Genomic DNA, 12,867 nt, shown 5'->3' with positions numbered 1-12,867 from the left:
GGAACACTGGTCCCTTTAATAATGGAACACTGGACCCTTTAATAATGGAACACTAGTCACTTTAATAATGGAACACTGGTCACTTTAATAATGGAACACTAGTCACTTTAATAATGGAACACTGGTCACTTTAAGAATGGAACACTGGTCACTTTAATAACGGAACACTGGTCCCTTTAATAATGGAACACTGGACCCTTTAATAATGGAACACTAGTCACTTTAATAATGGAACACTGGTCACTTTAATAATGGAACACTGGTCACTTTAATAATGGAACACTAGTCACTTTAATAATGGAACACTGGTCACTTTAATAAAGGAACACTGGCCACTTTAATAAAGGAACACTGGTCACTTCAATAATGGAACACTGGTCACTTTAATAATGGAACACTAGTCACTTTAATAATGGAACACTTGTCACTTTAATAATGGAACACTGGTCACTTTAATAATGGAACACGTGTCACTTTAATAACGGAACACTGGTCACATTAATAACGGAACACTGGTCACTTCAATAATGGAAAACTGGTTACTTTAATAATGGAACACTGGTCACTTCAATAATGGAACACTGGTTACTTTAATAATGGAACACTGGTCACTTTAATAATGGAACACTGGTCACTTTAATAATGGGACACTGGTCACTTTAATAATGGAACACTGGTCACTTTAATGATGTTTACATACTGCTTTACTAATTTCATATGTATGTACTGTATTCTATTCTACAGTATTTTAGTCAATGCCACTCCTCCATTGCTGGTCCTAATATATATTTCTTAATTCCATTCTTATACTTTGAGATATGTGTGTGTTGTGGTGAAGTGTTAGATACTACTATTCTGTTGGAGCTAGGAACACAAGCATTTCGCTACACCCGCAATAACATCTGCTAAATACGTGTATGTGACCAATAACATGTGATTTCTACCACTACTGAGACCCTGCAGGTGTATGTGTGTAGTCAGGTTTCTGCTAGGTGGTTTATTGTCTGAACAACTTCCTCGATCTGTTTTTCCTCCACCCTGACCCTGACCCTACAGTCCTCATGCTCTTCCTTTTGGGATGCATCAATATATTGTATTGTTTTGTCTAAGTTCCTGATGTGACTAAGACGTGTTGTATAGGCTACAACAAAACAAAGAACAGTCTGACTAAGGCCGGCTGTGCTTCCCTTTACCAGGAAGCAAGTGACTTTTTCTTCTTGTATCTATGCCATAAGGGCGGCAGGGTGGCCTAGTGGTTAGAGTGTAGAGGCGGCAGGGTGGCCTAGTGGTTAGAGTGTAGAGGCGGCAGGGTGGCCTAGTGGTTAGAGTGTAGAGGCGGCAGGGTGGCCTAGTGGTTAGAGTGTAGAGGCGGCAGGGTGGCCTAGTGGTTAGAGTGTAGAGGCGGCAGGGTAGCCTAGTGGTTAGAGTGTAGAGGCGGCAGGGTGGCCTAGTGGTTAGAGTGTAGAGGCGGCAGGGTAGCCTAGTGGTTAGAGTGTAGAGGCGGCAGGGTGGCCTAGTGGTTAGAGTGTAGAGGCGGCAGGGTGGCCTAGTGGTTAGAGTGTAGAGGCGGCAGGGTAGCCTAGTGGTTAGAGTGTAGAGGCGGCAGGGTGGCCTAGTGGTTAGAGTGTAGAGGCGGCAGGGTAGCCTAGTGGTTAAAGTGTAGAGGCGGCAGGGTAGCCTAGTGGTTAGAGTGTAGAGGCGGCAGGTGGCCTAGTGGTTAGAGTGTAGAGGCGGCAGGGTAGCCTAGTGGTTAGAGTGTAGAGGCGGCAGGGTAGCCTAGTGGTTAGAGTGTAGAGGCGGCAGGGTAGCCTAGTGGTTAGAGTGTAGAGGCGGCAGGGTGGCCTAGTGGTTAGAGTGTAGAGGCGGCAGGGTAGCCTAGTGGTTAGAGTGTAGAGGCGGCAGGGTAGCCTAGTGGTTAGAGCATTGGACTAGTAACTGAAAGGTTGCAAGTTCAAATCCCCGAGCTGACAAGGTACAAAAGCTGTCGTTCTGCCCCTGAACAGGCAGGTAACCCACTGTTCCCAGGCCGTCATTGAAAATAAGAATTTGTTCTTAACTGACTTGCCTAGTTAAATAAAGGTAAAATAAAAAAATAAAAAAATAAACAAAGTATAAAAGCAGGTTTTATACCCTAATTTGGACTAAGTGATTTCCTGTGACCTATTGAGAAACATAAACACCAACTTCACACAACATAGGAAGTTGTGCTGGAATATTTATGTCAGCAGCACATGTCTCCGTAATCTTTGGTGGACAGACTACATAACATGCATCTGATCAAACTATGCAGTATTTAGTCCTGGGATAAACGACATGAATGTCTCATATTATTTGCCTGCGAAATTCAGATTTGATTCACTTATTTGGCAAAGGCTTGTATCGAATGGGGTGCTTATCTGGGTAAAGATCTTTTCTCCCGTCTTATCTCCTCAGTGTGTCTCTGACAGTAAAGACCTGCCGTTGGCTACGGTGAACGTGATAAAGGATCACCCAGAGATGACAGACTGGATTCATCCCATCCAGCCCTACACCCCATTCTACATCTCTAGCTATAACTACACCAAGATAGTTGTGGACCGAGTACAGGCAGCAGACTACACCATGCACAACGTCCTGCTGCTAGCAACTGGTAGGTGATGTCTGGGCTCCATGTCTGGAAATAGACTCTCTGGGTAGAAATTAAATACCACCAAGTTGAACATCCACCCCTTTTCTACTCGGGGTAGGGTAACATTCTGGGTGCTGGGTAGAGTACCGGGTGGTAGCCGGCTAGTGACAGTGACTAAGGTTCAGGGCAGGGTACTGGACAGAGGCTGGCTAGTGACAGTGGCTAAGGTTCAGGGCAGGGTACTGGACAGAGGCTGGCTAGTAACAGTGGCTAAGGTTCAGGGCAGGGTACTGGACAGAGACTGGCTAGTGACAGTGGCTAAGGTTCAGGGCAGGGTACTGGACAGAGGCTGGCTAGTGACAGTGGCTAAGGTTCAGGGCAGGGTACTGGACAGAGGCTGGCTAGTGACAGTGGCTAAGGTTCAGGGCAGTTCAGGGCAGGGTACTGGGCAGAGGCTGGCTAGTGACAGTGGCTAAGGTTCAGGGCAGGGTACTGGACAGAGACTGGCTAGTGACAGTAGCTAAGGTTCAGGGCAGGGTACTGGACAGAGGCTGGCTAGTGACAGTGGCTAAGGTTCAGGGCAGGGTACTGGACAGAGGCTGGCTAGTGACAGTGGCTAAGGTTCAGGGCAGTTCAGGGCAGGGTACTGGGCAGAGGCTGGCTAGTGACAGTGGCTAAGGTTCAGGGCAGGGTACTGGACAGAGGCTGGCTAGTGACAGTGGCTAAGGTTTAGGGCAGGGTACTGGGCAGAGACTGGCTAGTGACAGTGACTAAGGTTCAGGGCAGGGTACTGGACAGAGGCTGGCTAGTGACAGTGACTAAGGTTCAGGGCAGGGTACTGGACAGAGACTGACTAGTGACAGTGACTAAGGTTCAGGGCAGTTCAGGGCAGGGTACTGGACAGAGACTGACTAGTGACAGTGGCTAAGGTTCAGGGCAGTTCAGGGCAGGGTACTGGACAGAGACTGGCTAGTGACAGTGGCTAAGGTTCAGGGCAGGGTACTGGACAGAGACTGACTAGTGACAGTGGCTAAGGTTCAGGGCAGGGTACTGGACAGAGACTGACTAGTGACAGTGGCTAAGGTTCAGGGCAGTTCAGGGCAGGGTACTGGACAGAGGCTGGCAGTGACAGTGGCTAAGGTTCAGGGCAGTTCAGGGCAGGGTACTGGACAGAGGCTGGCTAGTGACAGTGGCTAAGGTTCAGGGCAGTTCAGGGCAGGGTACTGGACAGAGACTGGCTAGTGACAGTGGCTAAGGTTCAGGACAGGGTACTGGACAGAGACTGGCTAGTGACAGTGGCTAAGGTTCAGGGCAGGGTACTGGACAGAGGCTGGCTAGTGACAGTGGCTAAGGTTCAGGGCAGGGTACTGGACAGAGGCTGGCTAGTGACAGTGACTAAGGTTCAAGACAGGGTACTGGACAGAGGCTGGCTAGTGACAGTGGCTAAGGTTCAGGGCAGGGTACTGGACAGAGGCTGGCTAGTGACAGTGGCTAAGGTTCAGGGCAGGGTACTGGACAGAGGCTGGCTAGTGACAGTGGCTAAGGTTCAGGGCAGGGTACTGGACAGAGGCTGGCTAGTGACAGTGGCTAAGGTTCAGGGCAGGGTACTGGGCAGAGACTGACTAGTGGTGACTGATTAACAGTCTAATGGACTGGAGATAGAAGCTGTTTCTCAGTGTCTCCCAGCTCGAGCAAAGCCAAGGCTCTTGGAAGGCTACTTTCTTACTGCCAGGCCTCTGCAGTCAGGCCTATTCATTTAACTTTCCGTATCTCCTTCCCCAGACACTGGAATGATCCATAAGATCTTAAATGATCGTTTCAAACCTTTCATCATCTCAGAGACTCATCTCTCCAACCACTCTGATGTCATCAGATCCATGAAACTGGACTCTAGAAAGGTACCGGCAGGGGTGGCGGGTAGCCTAGTCGTTAAAAGCGTTGGGCCAGTAACGAATGGTTGCTGGTTCGAATCCCAGAGAAGAATAGGTGAAAAATCTGTCAATATATGTACTCTTGAGCAAGGGACTTAACCTTAATAGCTCCTGTAAGTCACTCTGGGTAAGAGCATCTGATAAATTGCTAAAATGTACTGTGATCAAGTGCTGTGGGATATGAGTAGAAGGGTGGTATTCAGAAGAGTGGTGTTTAATATTGATGTAGGCTCTATGTGATCAGGTTACTGTGCATTCTGAGAGTATTCAAACCCCTTCACTTCCTCCATGTTTTTCCTCATCAATCTACACACAATACCTCATAATGACCAAGCAAAATGTTTTTTTTTAGAAATGTTTGCAAATGTATTAAAAATAAAAAACGGAAATATCACATTTACATAAGTATTCAGACCCTTTACTCAGTACTTTGTTTAAGCACTTTTGGCAGCGATTACGGCCTCGAGTCTTCTTGGGTACGACGCTACGAGCTTGGCACACCTGTATTTGGGGAGTTATTCCCATTCTTCTCTGCAGATCCTCTCAAGCTCTGTCAGGTTGGATGGGGAGTGTCGCTGCACAGCTATTTTCAGGTCTCTCCTAGAGACCCTAAGCACACAGCCAGACTCTCCAAGTCTGGGCTCTGGCTGGGCCACTCAGTGAGTTGTCCTGAAGCCACTCCTGCGTTTTCTTGGCTGTGTGCCTAGGGTCGTTGTCCTGTTTGAAGTTGAACCTTTGCCCCAGTCTGAGGTCCTGAGTGCTCTGGAGCAGGTTTTCATCAAGGATCTCTCTGTACTTTGCTCCATTCATCTTTCCCTCAATCCTGACTAGTCTCCCAGTCCCTGCCGCTGAAAAGCATTCCCACTGGGCCAATTGTCCGCCGCCCTATGGGACTCCTGATCACGGCCGGTTGTGATACAGCCCAGGATCGAACCAGGGTCTGTACTGACGCCCATAGCACTGAGATGCAGTTCCTTAGACTGCTGCGCCACTCGGGAGGTGAAAGGAGACAGAGCTGGAGTGGTGTTTGTCAGGCCATGAGACATCCCAAAAAATGGGTCTTCTCACAATATCGTCTGCAGCGTCTAAACATTTAAGCCTACAAACTGACCCCTGGAAAGATAACACGTTGGTGTTCTCCATTTTGTTTTACGATCTCCCCAAGTGTCAGAAAACTCGTCTGAAATCGATAACGCCGATCTGCCAACTTGTCTGCGGCATCCAAACAGTTTGGGCTGTACACTAGTATGACCCCTCTGTGGAAAGCGTTTGTTTAAGCTAATAGCAGTAACCCCAATAGGCTTAGACTCTGATGGTATTAAGATAGATATTGTTCAAATGTGAAATATATGTGATGGGATGTTTTAGTATTAACTAGCGTCTTTCTGTCTATGTGCAGAGGAAACTGGTGGTGGGTTTGTCAGAGCAGATCTCCATTCTGGACCTCCAGAGATGTCAGGACTATAACGGGTCCTGTCATGTTTGTGTTCTGGCCAGAGACCCGTACTGCGCCTGGACAGAGGCTGGGTGCAAACCCACCGTCCCGTAAGTCTAATGTTTCCTCTTTGGCTCCTCCTCAATTGACCAAGCATGGCTGTCCCATAAGCTGTGTCTTTCAATCAAGTGGATTTATAAGCCCTTTTTACAGAAGCAGTTTTCACAAAGTGCTTTTCCATTAACCGGCCTAGACCGCAAAGAGCCTTTTACATTAACCGTCCTAGACCGCAAAGAGCCTTTTACATTAACCAACCTAGACCGCATAGAGCCTTTTACATTAACCATCCTAGACCACATAGAGCCTTTTACATTAACCGGCCTAGACCGCAAAGAGCCTTTTACATTAACCGTCCTAGACCGCAAAGAGCCTTTTACATTAACCAACCTAGACCGCATAGAGCCTTTTACATTAACCGTCCTAGACCGCATAGAGCCTTTTACATTAACTGGCCTAGACCCCAAAGAGCCTTTTACATTAACCGTCCTAGACCGCATAGAGCCTTTTACATTAACTGGCCTAGACCCCAAAGAGCCTTTTACATTAACTGGCCTAGACCGCATAGAGCCTTTTACAGTAACCATCCTAGACCGCAAAGAGCCTTTTACATTAACCATCCTAGAACGCATAGAGCCTTTTACATTAACCATCCTAGACCGCATAGAGCCTTTTACATTAACCATCCTAGACCGCATAGAGCCTTTTACATTAACCGGCTTAGACCGCATAGAGCCTTTTACATTAACCATCCTAGACCGCATAGAGCCTTTTACATTAACCGGCCTAGAACGCATAGAGCCTTTTACATTAACCATCCTAGACCGCATAGAGCCTTTTACATTAACCATCCTAGACCGCATAGAGCCTTTTACATTAACCGGCCTAGACCGCAAAGGGCCTTTTACATTAACCGTCCTAGACCGCATAGAGCCTTTTACATTAACCATCCTAGACCGCATAGAGCCTTTTACATTAACCGGCCTAGACCGCATAGAGCCTTTTACATTAACCATCCTAGACCGCATAGAGCCTTTTACATTAACCGTCCTAGACCGCATAGAGCCTTTTACAGTAACCAGCCTAGACCGCAAAGAGCCTTTTACATTAACCAGCCTAGACCGCAAAGAGCCTTTTACATTAACCGTCCTAGACCGCAAAGTGCCTTTTACATTAACCGTCCGAGACCGCAAAGAGTCTTTTACATTCACCAGCCTAGACCGCAAAGAGCCTTTTACATTAACCGTCCTAGACCGCATAGAGCCTTTTACATTAACCGGCCGAGACGCAAAGAGTCTTTTACATTAACCGGCCGAGACGCAAAGAGCCTTTTACATTAACCGGCCTAGACCGCATAGAGCCTTTTACATTAACCATCCTAGACCGCATAGAGCCTTTTACATTAACCATCCTAGACCGCAAAGAGCCTTTTACATTAACCGGCCTAGACCGCAAAGAGCCTTTTACATTAACCGGCTTAGACCGCAAAGAGCCTTTTACATTAACCGGCCTAGACCGCATAGAGCCTTTTACATTAACTGGCCTAGACCGCATAGAGCCTTTTACATTAACCGGCCTAGACCGCATAGAGCCTTTTACATTAACTGGCCTAGACCGCATAGAGCCTTTTACATTAACCAGCCTAGACCGCATAGAGCCTTTTACATTAACCGGCCTAGACCGCATAGAGCCTTTTACATTAACCGGCCTAGACCGCATAGAGCCTTTTACATTAACCGGCCTAGACCGCATAGAGCCTTTTACATTAACCGGCCTAGACCGCATAGAGACTTTTACATTAACCGGCCTAGACCGCAAAGAGCCTTTTACAGTAACCGGCCTAGACCGCATAGAGCCTTTTACATTAACTGGCCTAGACCGCATAGAGCCTTTTACATTAACTGGCCTAGACCGCAAAGTGCTTTTACATTAACCGGCCGAGACCGCAAAGTGCTTTTACATTAACCATCCTAGACCGCATAGAGCCTTTTACAGTAACCGTCCTAGACCGCATAGAGCCTTTTACATTAACCAGCCTAGACCGCATAGAGCCTTTTACATTAACCGGCCTAGACCGGATAGAGCCTTTTACATTAACTGGCCTAGACCGCAAAGAGCCTTTTACATTAACCGGCCTAGACCGCATAGAGCCTTTTACATTAACCATCCTAGACCGCAAAGTGCTTTTACATTAACCATCCTAGACCGCAAAGTGCTTTTACATTAACCATCCTAGACCGCATATAGCCTTTTACATTAACCGTCCTAGACCGCATAGAGCCTTTTACATTAACCATCCTAGACCGCATAGAGCCTTTTACATTAACCAGCCTAGACCGCATAGAGCCTTTTACATTAACCATCCTAGACCGCATAGAGCCTTTTACATTAACCATCCTAGACCGCATAGAGCCTTTTACATTAACCGGCCTAGACCGCATAGAGCCTTTTACATTAACCATCCTAGACCGCATAGAGCCTTTTACATTAACCATCCTAGACCGCATAGAGCCTTTTACATTAACCATCCTAGACCGCAAAGTGCTTTTACATTAACCATCCTAGACCGCAAAGTGCTTTTACATTAACCATCCTAGACCGCATAGAGCCTTTTACATTAACCGTCCTAGACCGCATAGAGCCTTTTACATTAACTGGCCTAGACCGCAAAGAGCCTTTTACAGTAACCAGCCTAGACCGCAAAGTGCTTTTACATTAACCGTCCTAGACCGCATAGAGCCTTTTACATTAACTGGCCTAGACCGCAAAGAGCCTTTTACATTAACCGGCCTAGACCGCATAGAGCCTTTTACATTAACTGGCCTAGACCGCATAGAGCCTTTTACATTAACCATCCGAGACCGCATAGAGCCTTTTACATTAACCATCCTAGACCGCAAAGTGCTTTTACATTAACCGTCCTAGACCGCATAGAGCCTTTTACATTAACCGGCCTAGACCCCAAAGAGCCTTTTACATTAACCAGCCTAGACCGCATAGAGCCTTTTACATTAACCATCCTAGACCACATAGAGCCTTTTACATTAACCATCCTAGACCGCATAGAGCCTTTTACATTAACCGGCCTAGACCGCATAGAGCCTTTTACATTAACCGTCCTAGACCGCATAGAGCCTTTTACATTAACCGTCCTAGACAGCATAGAGCCTTTTACATTAACCATCCTAGACCGCATAGAGCCTTTTACATCAACCGGCCTAGACCGCAAAGAGCCTTTTACATTAACCATCCTAGACCGCATAGAGCCTTTTACAGTAACTGTCCTAGACCGCATAGAGCCTTTTACATTAACCATCCTAGACCGCATAGAGCCTTTTACATTAACCGGCCTAGACCGCAAAGAGCCTTTTACATTAACCATCCTAGACCGCATAGAGCCTTTTACATTAACCGGCCTAGACCGCATTGAGCCTTTTACAGTAACTGTCCTAGACCGCATAGAGCCTTTTACATTAACCGTCCTAGACCGCATAGAGCCTTTTACATTAACCGTCCTAGACCGCATAGAGCCTTTTACATTAACCGGCCTAGACCGCATAGAGCCTTTTACATTAACCGTCCTAGACCGCATAGAGCCTTTTACATTAACCGTCCTAGACCGCAAAGAGCCTTTTACATTAACCATCCTAGACCGCAAAGAGCCTTTTACATTAACCGGCCTAGACAGCATAGAGCCTTTTACATTAACCGGCCTAGACCGCATAGAGCCTTTTACATTAACCATCCTAGACCGCATAGAGCCTTTTACATTAACCATCCTAGACCGCAAAGAGCCTTTTACATTAACCGTCCTAGACCGCAAAGAGCCTTTTACATTAACCATCCTAGACCGCATAGAACCTTTTACATTAACTGGCCTAGACCGCAAAGAGCCTTTTACATTAACCATCCTAGACCGCATAGAGCCTTTTACATTAACCATCCTAGACCGCATAGAGCCTTTTACATTAACCGGCCTAGACCGCAAAGAGCCTTTTACATTAACCGTCCTAGACCGCATAGAGCCTTTTACATTAACCATCCTAGACCGCATAGAGCCTTTTACATTAACCATCCTAGACCGCATAGAGCCTTTTACATTAACCGGCCTAGACCGCAAAGGGCCTTTTACATTAACCGTCCTAGACCGCAAAGAGCCTTTTACATTAACCATCCTAGACCGCATAGAGCCTTTTACATTAACCATCCTAGACCGCATAGAACCTTTTACATTAACTGGCCTAGACCGCATAGAGCCTTTTACATTAACCATCCTAGACCGCATAGAACCTTTTACATTAACTGGCCTAGACCGCAAAGAGCCTTTTACATTAACTGGCCTAGACCGCATAGAGCCTTTTACATTAACCATCCTAGACCGCATAGAGCCTTTTACATTAACCGGCCTAGACCGCAAAGGGCCTTTTACATTAACCGTCCTAGACCGCAAAGAGCCTTTTACATTAACCATCCTAGACCGCATAGAGCCTTTTACATTAACCATCCTAGACCGCATAGAGCCTTTTACATTAACCGGCCTAGACCGCAAAGAGGCTTTTACAGTAACTGGCCTAGACCGCATAGAGCCTTTTACAGTAACCGGCCTAGACCGCATAGAGCCTTTTACATTAACCGGCCTAGACCGCATAGAGCCTTTTACATTAACTGGCCTAGACCGCATAGAGCCTTTTACATTAACTGGCCTAGACTGCATAGAGCCTTTTACAGTAACTGTTCTAGACCGCAAAGTGCTTTTACATTAACCGGCCTAGACCGCATAGAGCCTTTTACAGTAACCAGCCGAGACCGCAAAGTGCTTTTACATTAATCGGCCTAGACCGCATAGAGCCTTTTACATTAACCGGCCTAGACCGCATAGAGCCTTTTACATTAACCGGCCTAGACCGCATAGAGCCTTTTACAGTAACTGGCCTAGACCGCATAGAACCTTTTACAGTAACTGGCCTAGACTGCAAAGAGCCTTTTACATTAACCGGCCTCCATGGAAGGACCCTATCACTAACATAACAGGGCCTCCATGGAAGGGCCCTATCACTAACATAACAGGGCTGAGCCCCTCCATGGAAGGACCCTATCACTAACATAACAGGGCCTCCATGGAAGGACCCTATCACTAACATAACAGGGCCTCCATGGAAGGACCCTATCACTAACATAACAGGGCCTCCATGGAAGGGCCCTATCACTAACATAACAGGGCTGAGCCCCTCCATGGAAGGACCCTATCACTAACATAACAGGGCTGAGCCCCTTCATGGAAGGACCCTATCACTAACATAACAGGGCCTCTATGGAAGGGCCCTATCACTAACATAACAGGGCCTCCATGGAAGGACCCTATCACTAACATAACAGGGCCTCCATGGAAGGACCCTATCACTAACATAACAGGGCCTCCATGGAAGGACCCTATCACTAACATAACAGGGCCTCCATGGAAGGACCCTATCACTAACATAACAGGGCCTCCATGGAAGGACCCTATCACTAACATAACAGGGCCTCCATGGAAGGACCCTATCACTAACATAACAGGGCCTCCATGGAAGGACCCTATCACTAACATAACAGGGCCTCCATGGAAGGACCCTATCACTAACATAACAGGGCCTCCATGGAAGGGCCCTATCACTAACATAACAGGGCTGAGCCCCTCCATGGAAGGACCCTATCACTAACATAACAGGGCCTCCATGGAAGGACCCTATCACTAACATAACAGGGCCTCCATTGAAGGACCCTGTCACTAACATAACAGGGCTGAGCCCCTCCATGGAAGGACCCTATCACTAACATAACAGGGCCTCCATGGAAGGGCCCTATCACTAACATAACAGGGCCTCCATGGAAGGACCCTATCACTAACGTAACAGGGCCTCTGTGGAAGGGCCCTATCACTAACATAACAGGGCCTCTATGGAAGGGCCCTATCACTAACATAACAGGGCCTCCATGGAAGGACCCTATCACTAACGTAACAGGGCCTCCATGGAAGGACCCTATCACTAACATAACAGGGCCGAGCCCCTCCATGGAAGGACCCTATCACTAACATAACAGGGCTGAGCCCCTCCATGGAAGGACTCTATCACTAACATAACAGGGCCTCCATGGAAGGACCCTATCACTAACATAACAGGGCCGAGCCCCTCCATGGAAGGACCCTATCACTAACATAACAGGGCCTCCATGGAAGGACCCTATCACTAACATAACAGGGCTGAGCCCCTCCATGGAAGGACTCTATCACTAACATAACAGGGCTGAGCCCCTCCATGGAAGGACCCTATCACTAACATAACAAGGCCTCCATGGAAGGACCCTATCACTAACATAACAGGGCCTCCATGGAAGGGCCCTATCACTAACATAACAGGGCTGAGCCCCTCCATGGAAGGACCCTATCGCTAACATAACAGGGCTGAGCCCCTCCATGGAAGGACTCTATCACTAACATAACAGGGCTGAGCCCCTCCATGGAAGGGCCCTATCACTAACATAACAGGGCCTCTATGGAAGGACCCTATCACTAACGTAACAGGGCTGAGCCCCTCCATGGAAGGGCCCTATCACTAACATAACAGGGCCTCCATGGAAGGGCCCTATCACTAACATAACAGGGCTGAGCCCCTCCATGGAAGGGCCCTATCACTAACATAACAGGGCCTCTATGGAAGGGCCCTATCACTAACATAACAGGGCTGAGCCCCTCCATGGAAGGACCCTATCACTAACATAACAGGGCTGAGCCCCTCCATGGAAGGGCCCTATCACTAACATAACAGGGCTGAGCCCCTCCATGGAAGGGCCCTATC

General features: G+C 47.5%; 1 protein-coding gene across 1 annotated transcript in view; it reads left to right on the top strand.

Annotated features, from left to right (window-relative positions):
* Positions 1-12,867, top strand: part of sema7a (semaphorin 7A (JohnMiltonHagen blood group)) — a 95,213-nt gene that overhangs the window by 79,329 nt on the left and 3,017 nt on the right. Inside the window, exons 10-12 of the mRNA XM_064990229.1 lie at positions 2,434-2,629; positions 4,391-4,506; positions 5,939-6,084. Coding sequence (XP_064846301.1) covers positions 2,434-2,629; positions 4,391-4,506; positions 5,939-6,084 — 458 coding nt within the window. The remainder of the gene's footprint in view (positions 1-2,433; positions 2,630-4,390; positions 4,507-5,938; positions 6,085-12,867) is intronic.

The sequence above is a fragment of the Oncorhynchus masou genome, chromosome 15 (assembly GCF_036934945.1).
Source record: "Oncorhynchus masou masou isolate Uvic2021 chromosome 15, UVic_Omas_1.1, whole genome shotgun sequence".
Classification (NCBI taxonomy): Eukaryota; Metazoa; Chordata; class Actinopteri; order Salmoniformes; family Salmonidae; genus Oncorhynchus; species Oncorhynchus masou.
The sequence above is the reverse complement of the archived record's forward strand: the minus strand, read 5'-3'. Positions and strand labels throughout refer to the sequence as shown.